Source organism: Nicotiana tabacum, chromosome 19, assembly GCF_000715075.1.
Source record: "Nicotiana tabacum cultivar K326 chromosome 19, ASM71507v2, whole genome shotgun sequence".
Taxonomy (NCBI): domain Eukaryota; kingdom Viridiplantae; phylum Streptophyta; class Magnoliopsida; order Solanales; family Solanaceae; genus Nicotiana; species Nicotiana tabacum.
The window spans coordinates 139,405,543-139,413,813 of NC_134098.1; the positions used below are offsets into that span (position 1 = coordinate 139,405,543).

The following is an 8,271-nucleotide window of genomic DNA, read 5'->3' on the forward strand; positions in this document are numbered from 1 at the left end:
GTACATGCGCGCCTTCAAGCAAATCCAACAAATTCCTATAATAGGGGAGATGATGTCGAGCCTCGACCTCGCGTCAATAGCCTCGCCTATCAACCCACCTCCAAGCTAAAGGGAGAAACGTTAGAGGTGGTGCATCCGGAGCGATGAGTGGTAGAGGTGGTTGGAACTGAAGGAATCGCTCCCAAGCCCAAACCCAATATAGATTGTGGACGTAAAATTTAAGGTATTCTTACCCTATGTGTGTTATAATCATGAAAAGAATTGACTATGTTTTCACCCGCAACAGCTGTAAAAATCCGGCAACGTCTCTCTAGGTACCCATGGACGCCCGGCACATCTGCCTATACAGGTAACCTAGAACAGCTACACCCCAGTTGTAACCAGGTAAATCATCTAGTCGCTCAAGATGATGTAGAAATCTCAAGCTGACTAGGTTTCTCGAAGTATTTGGGAACAGTATACCACCAAACATCAGCAACAACACCAATCTCGTGTGACGATCGATAACCTCCGGTGGTGAATCATCCGTAATCTCTGCATCCATCGCCTCCAGATGCTGCCGGACAAACGTCTGCTACAAACGAGTGGCTCCACTCAATGCCGTCTCCTCCGCTGGCTGAAATTCGGTGAGCCGCTGCAACATATGCAGGTAATGCAATCCCCTATAGTCTCAGAGAGCATGCGGGTAAGCTAGAAGCAACCCATTAGCCGGCAACCCGAAAAGAACCTCAATGACCTCAAGCGTGATGGTCGCCTCGCCGATGGGTAGATGAAACGTGTGCGTCTCCGGTCGCCACCGTCTTATCATAGCCGTGATCAACGCCAGTCGAACTGCAACCGGCCGATCTCTATGATCCTGTAGAAACCCGAATCCTGAAGGCGTCTAACTATACGGGGAAGGAGTGGGTGGACCCTAATGAACTCTCACATATCGTCTATACGTCTGGCGTGGAATGTCTGAGACAAACACTGCTCATTCCATATGTATGAAGACCTATGGTCGGTCTGTAGCAACAGTAACTCTAGCGATGCAGTTCTGGGATGCACATGCGGAACCTCCATGACTGTAAATTGAACAATATTAATTAAAGTATTTTTCTTTTTAATTGCTTAACATCTTTAAATATATTGCAATATCTTTAATATTAAAACTTATTCGATATTTTTACTATATTGTTACTTAGGTTGATACATTTTCTATATTATAATTTTATATGTTAATTTATTATTTTATATGTTGGTTTATCATTTTATATGTTAGTTTATTATTTTATATGTTACTTTATTATTTTATATGTTAGTTTACTATTTTATATATTTATTTATTATTTTATATGTTTGTTTCTTATTTTATATGTTAGTTTATTGTTTTATATGTTTGTTTCCTTATTCACTTATTTTTGAGTATAATAGAATTAAATAATTAATTTTCATAACTATACATACTTTAATTATTAAATATTCACATAAAAGTACTTAGTTTGACAAATATTGTTGTTTTTTAATGTTATTTTCTTACGTTTGTTGATAGAATTCGAGAGAGTTTGTGTTTGAACTATCATCTTTTTTCAGATATTTTTGGGGCTAACAGATAATTAAATGATTAATTTCAATAACTATAAAGATACTACGCAAAATGGTACTACATTTTACTACATTAAAGGGCGCTACATTACAATTACGGGCACTACATTAATACTACAGGGAACTAAACAACATTAAAGTCACATATTAATATATGTACAACAGTAACATCTAAATAAGATTAATTATTCCTAAAATAACAAGTTATCTATTTTACTAATCTTTTAGCACATAATTAATCTAATCCGGATAAAAAATAAATTGATTTAATCACAAAACAATCACGAAAATACATACACCATAGTAAAAAATAACTAATTACCATTTTTTATAACAACTAAAAACATTAATCATTCATAAAATAACAATTTCTCTATTTTACTAAAAAAATATTTAGCACACTAATAATATAATCCGGATAAAAAATAAAAAATTAATTAAATCACAAAACAATCACGAAATAACATAAAACACAGTAAAAAATAACTAATTGGCATTTTTTATACATGAATTTTAACAAAAAATAAATCGAAATACCTCAATTTTATTTTTTTTGAAAGTTGAATATTTGATGATTTGGAGCCGAAACGAACAACTCACTACGCGATAACGCTTTAGATACGATGTTAGCTTGCTACAATATCGAGAATCTACACTTTTTTGTGAGATCGGTGGACTCCAACCGAACTTTTTTTTGTTTAAAATGGGGGGGGGGGGGAAGACCGCTGCTGGAATAAAAAATGGGAGGGGGTAGCGTCTGTGGGGAAAGAAGGAGAAGGAACGCTTTTTTATATAGGTATAGCGCATATATACCGCGCTATATATAAAATAGTGCCCAGTCTTTTTTATTTTTTTTTATTTTTTTTACCTATTACGGTCGCTAGAGTCCAAAAAGACCACAATTAGGTTTCGGACTCCTTTTTGGTTATTGATTTTGGTCAAACTGCTAACTGGATAGATAGAACTTTCTTCCCCTATTTTTGACAATGTTAAATAGAACCTTATGGCAAATGTGCATGTAGAGGACTGACATATACTGAGCAATTGGACACTCTGTAGTCCACAGAGTAGCCTGTGGACATTTGTTGATCACAGTTCACTCCAGTACTTCTCTGGGAGCTTTAACACAGTCATTATCATAACCATGATCAAAGAATAAATCAGACAAGATCAATTATTTCTGGAATCGACAGATTTTCTGACAGAAACGATGATTGGTGGCGCTACGGCAACTCTTACCATTGCCACCATAACCACCTCACATGAAAATTTCAACACCCCAACCATCGTTCTAGTTTAGTCTCTCATCCAATATGCTACACGACCTTATCTCTAGATTATTGCAAGCCCCTACGGACGTTGCCAATGCAAAAAGGAGTAGAAAAGGTGTATCATCTCAGTCCGCACCATCTAAAAGGCTAAACAATATGTCACAATTTCTGAACTACTAAATAGTCGATAATGAAAGCAAGTAAAGAAATCAGAACTGTGGCCCGAGACACCAATGTACACCACCAAAGACCATTACTCACATTATCCCATTCCCATCTTTTCCTCCTAGTTTGTCAAATTGAAAGTTCCCACCAGTTCTGTTTGAGCTCTGGCAAGTTTTGTGAAGAAACTTTAGTTGTTTATAGAAGGCATAGGCAAGCATTTAAAGTCGACGAGGACGACATAATCTATATATGCCTCAATCCCATAAAAGTTGGGTTGACCATATGAATCCTCTTATATCTATTCCATTTTACTCAAATCGATTTTATTCCAGTAGTAAATAATTGTCTTCAAAGGCAAATTAGTGGTCTCTTGGAACGACCATAACCCAGAGAAAAGCTAGAAAGCATTCATCAGTACCTCAGCCTATGTTTTAAGAAGTTGCATAATGCAAAGTACATGAGCAGTTCGGATACCCTCAAAGCCCTCAAAGCTGTGCCATAATATTATGTCTAACCATCACCAAACTGTCTACTGCAAAGAGTACAACAGCATAGGAATTGCCCAAATGTTGGGAAAATGCTCACTGTGCACCCAGGACTTCAATCTCAAAAACCAGAACTGAGTTGGACTGAATACCCCATGCTGGAAATCCAGCAGCACCATAAGCATAATCAGGAGAGCACTGCAACATTTTAAGACGTCAGTTAAGACTCTCCTTATAGAAGATCTTAATATATAAAGCCTAGAAACTTCATTTTTCATATATGTACAATTATAGCAGGATTAATACTCTTTGGAGGAAAGAGAAGTGCAATTATTGTATGAAGTAGGCAGCTATGACTAGACAAAAATTGAAAAAGGGCTGTTAGGGGAATGATCTGAAAACCATCAATTTATTTTGATTTGTAAATTGTAAAAAGCTTCATAATGCCTTCTGACAAGCCAGTAAGCCCAAAGGATGACGACATTTTTGTAAAGTAAATCTAATGAAAATTCAATCATCTAAAATCACCCAGGAGATATCAAGCTCCTTCTTTTCAACTACCTCTTTAATTTTTTGAATATAAATCCATATAGCTACCTCAAAAATTAGTTTTAAATTTTTTGAATATAAATCCATATAACTACCTCAAAAATTAGTTTCACCTCAACTAAGAAATCAAAAGAAAAGAGAAGGTATTTACCGTTAATCGAGCAACTTCTCCCACTTGCATGCTCAGTACTCCTTCATCCCATCCTGTAAATAAGGAGATATAAGAATAAAAGAACTGCAGCCTGAGAGAACTTTGTCACTATGGTCTGTAGTGTTGTCCTAGTCTCTCCCTTAAAGACCCAGAAGAAGGGGTTTTGTTAAAAAAAGTAAGCACGTCTAACAAATATAGAAGGATCCAAAGAAGGAAACCCTCTTGTAGCAAGAGCTTCAAGTGGGGGGGGGGGGGGGTGTGTGTTCTGAGAGAGAGAAACATTGAATGAAATAACAAAACATAACCATTAAGCAAGTGCAAAAGTTTTTCTAAGGCCAAATTTCACTCCATAAATCAGATGTGCTTTTGTGTTGTCAAAAAGTGTTACTTTATCCAAATATTAATCTGTTGATATCTGAAACACTGAAGAATCAGCTGAATTAGGTGTGCACTTCTGTCAGGGGGTTTGATCCTGCATTGAATCTCTTTTAGTACAATCTTAAGCCAGTTTGTCTTAAATTTAGGACCTCTTTGTCATTTGCCAACAGATCTATAACTATCACGGTAGCTTTAAATGAATCCACCTGCAGCTCATTTTGACAACTTTGACCACCAGCTTTTCATATTTGAATCAACATGTAATTGTTGAAACTACACCACTTTAAGTCTTTAACCACAAAAACACTACTCTCAACTTTCTCATCTCAACGTCAACCCTGAACTATATTAGGCAAAGAACCTGAAAACTGATAATTCACATTCTGGAATAGGTGGATACTGGATACTTTTATGCATTTTTATTTTGTTTGCTTTATACAAATGTAATATTTTAGCACTAAAAGCTGTTCCGGTAAAAGAGGTATCAGCTTCTGGACAATTTGTACGCTAACAAATCAAGTTTTAGAGATAGAGATTTGAAAAGATAATTGAAATTAACTAAAAGGAAAGTGGTATCACTATGATAAGTTTAATTAATGGTTAGTCTAACACTACTAAGTTTTTCAAATGAATTTTCCAATTGACAAACATTCTTGGGGTATAAAGGCAACATTCTAATGCATAAACCAGAAAAAAAAGAATATAAATAGAGATAAACATAAGTCAGGACTACCTTTGATAACTTTGCCTTGGCCGATCTTGAAAGAGAAAGGCTGCTGGCCTGGATCCTTAGTGCTGTTACACATAAAAATTCAGCAAATATATACACAAAATCCTGCATCAAACTTCCAAAAAAAAACGGTATGCTTACCTCCAGAACTTCTGATTCAGGTCTCTATTTTTCCCTGCAGGCATAGAACAAGAAAAACAATATCAATCCAACCTCTACTAAAAACTGTGCATAATAAAGAGTCAAACTAGAATAAAGATTCAGCCTTTGTTGCTCCAATTCGTCCCTCAAATATAAGAAAAACAAAATTTGAAATTCAACACTTTGACCCTCCGATTGATCCATTAACAAATAAGCTTACTGAATTAGCTACCATGGAAAAATTTTAATATTTGTTTTTTTTTGGGTGGAGCGAAAAATAAAGGGGGAACTAACCGAAACCAGTGCAGTGGACGGTGACAGTTTGACCAGGCTGTGGTTTGGGCCCATTTCCGGCTCTCACGACTTCCTTCTCCACTCCCATTTTCCGGTGATTTTGATGATTTCTCTGATTTTGGTTTAGGGTTTGGCGACGGGAACGGTAGTGATAACTGATAAGTGCCTGTGAATTTCAAGGATCTATCCACGTGATTCACGCGTGCGGCATCGCAACATCTTGGATACTGCCCTTTATGCCATGTTTAGACTATTTTTATCTTGGTAAAGTTTTCTTTTAATCCTTGTAATATATGTCTAAGAATATTTTAATTTTTAATAAGTTAAAAAGTGTATTTTTTTGCCCCTTTATATAATAGATATGTTATTTTTGGATTTTCTCTATAATTATATATTACTTTTCAAATATGGAGTTGCAGAGTGTAACGATTAATGAGTTGATAAACTTATAAAAATTCTCAAGCAAATAAATCAAAAGTGCATATTATAATTAAATTAAATGTTAAATGTGCTTACTCGGATATTACATGAACCAAAATCATAATTTAATGATACTTGAGGAATTAAAAGCAAAGTTTCTTCTATTTAAAAAAAATAAACATTTTTTAAAATTTTATAGCAGTTTTGTCAAACATTCTAAAAGTCAAATATGTCAAAAGAAAAAAGGAAAATATGGCAGTCCGTTTTGTGATTCCATTGAAATTGTTGATATTGGTTAAAAAGTGATATTTTATACTAGGTATATATTTTCTCATTTGGACAGCATGTGAAACGAAGGCATTTCAATTTTAGATATCAATAATAGGTGATTTAAAATTTGGCTATCGGAGCAAAATATTCTGAACACCTTTTGACTTCGAGGTCTGTTTGGGATTTCGAGCCCGAAAATAGTTCCGTATGGTAATTTAAGATTTTCAAGTAAAATTTGGTGTCATTTCGAGTAGTTTAAAGTATGATTTGGCGCGTTTAGAGTAAGTTGGAAGAATTTGAAGTTCATAAGTTGATTCTATTTGGTTTTAGGCTGTGATCCTTAGTTTTGATATTGTTTTCCGCATTCCGAGAGTGCGATCGAGTCCGTTTTACGTTTACGAATTTGTTGGTATGTTTGGTCGAGGCCTCGGGGCCCCGTACATGATTCGGAGGGTCGACGGAGCTCGATTTCTCCTTTGAGAAGGGCTGCTGGTACCTGTCATTTGGTGCATTCGCACCTGCGGTGGGAATGACTACAGGAGCGGCACCATAGGTGCGACGCTGGCTCGTAGAAGCAAAAAGATGAGGGGGATCGGAGCATCCGCAGAAGCGGACTCGTTTCTACGATGTGGGGATCGCAAGTGCGGAGGAGCCGGCGTGGGCAAGGGTCGCAGGTGCGATACGTGAGCCACAGAAGAAGGCTCGCGGGTGAGGCGCTTTACCGCAGGTGCGCCAGTGCTGGGTTTGGTGTTTTCCGCCGAAGCGGCGCCGCAGATGTGATGACCCGATAGGTCATTTTAAAATTTAACATTCAATTCTATGCTCTGAAAACTCGAATAGCACCATTCAACATTCCTCGACTTGCGTGCGTAGTCCGTATATTTTTTCGGAAAACTTTTATGTGAAAAATTGATAAAAATATGAAATATTGCTTCAAAACTCATTTAAGTTGACTTCGGTCAACGTTTTGAGCAAACGGATCCGGATCAGTGGTCTGACGGTCCCGGTGAGTTCGTATCGTGATTTGGGACTTGGGTGTATGCCCGGAATCGAATTCGGAAGTCCCTAGCTCGAATTACGCCATTTGACGAAAATTAAAAATTTAAAGGTTTAAAGAATTCCTAAATTGGCCATAATTAGATTTTTGTTGATATCGGGTCTCGAATTACGCCTTTGGCCGAGTTTGCTTACATCAACAGTTATTAGTCCAGCATCAAGATGGCTCCATTTGAGGCTTTATATGGTCGACGATGTTGTTCGCCCATCAGATGGTTTGAGCCCGACGAGGCTAAGTTATATGGTACTGATTTAGTGAAGGATGTCTTGGAAAAGGTAAAGTTAATTCAGGAGCGACTTCGCACAGCAGAGTCCAGACAAAAGAGTTACGCGGATCAGAAAGCGCGTGATTGATCATTTATGGTGGGCGAGAAAGTTCTCCTGAAAGTCTCACCAATGAAGGGAATCATGAGGTTCGGGAAGAAGGGCAAGTTGAGCCCAAGGTTCATAGGTCTATTTGAGGTGTTGAGACGAGTTGGGGAGGTTGCTCACGAGCTTGCTTTACCTCCTAGTCTATCTGGAGTTCATCCGATTTTTCACGTGTCTATGCTCCGGAGGTATCATGCCGACAAGTCGCATGTGTTAGACTTCAGCACGGTTCAGCTAGATGAGAGCATGTTGCCATTGTTGACAGGCAGGTTCGCCAATTGAGGTCCAAGAAGATTTTTGCGGTAAACGTTCAGTGGAGGGGCCAACCAGTCGAGGAGGCGACTTGGGAGGCCGAGGAGGAAGTGCGTAGCAGATATCCACACTTATTCGGCACTCCAGGTATGATTA

At 37.4% G+C, this 8,271-nt stretch overlaps 1 protein-coding gene across 1 annotated transcript; it reads right to left on the bottom strand.

The window, feature by feature from the left end:
* Positions 1-3,326: 3,326 nt before the first annotated feature.
* LOC107778953 (peptidyl-prolyl cis-trans isomerase FKBP12) lies at positions 3,327-5,955 on the bottom strand. The gene is made up of 5 exons (XM_016599282.2): positions 5,749-5,955; positions 5,455-5,488; positions 5,317-5,378; positions 4,206-4,258; positions 3,327-3,703 (listed from the first exon to the last, which is right to left on the bottom strand). Exons 1-5 carry the CDS (start codon positions 5,834-5,836, stop codon positions 3,602-3,604), a joined length of 339 nt encoding a protein of 112 aa, XP_016454768.1. The 5' UTR covers positions 5,837-5,955; the 3' UTR covers positions 3,327-3,601.
* Positions 5,956-8,271: the final 2,316 nt, after the last annotated feature.

What these genes read in the sequence shown, in the direction of transcription:
- LOC107778953 (XM_016599282.2), bottom strand. Translation starts at nt 5,836, where the DNA reads ATGGGAGTGGAGAAGGAAGTCGTGAGAGCCGGAAATGGGCCCAAACCA. An exon ending in CGTCCACTGCACTGGTTTCG is followed by an intron (nt 5,489 to 5,748) that starts GTTAGTTCCCCC and finishes CTATGCCTGCAG; the next exon opens with GGAAAAATAGAGACCTGAAT. An exon ending in CTGAATCAGAAGTTCTGGAG is followed by an intron (nt 5,379 to 5,454) that starts GTAAGCATACCG and finishes TATGTGTAACAG; the next exon opens with CACTAAGGATCCAGGCCAGC.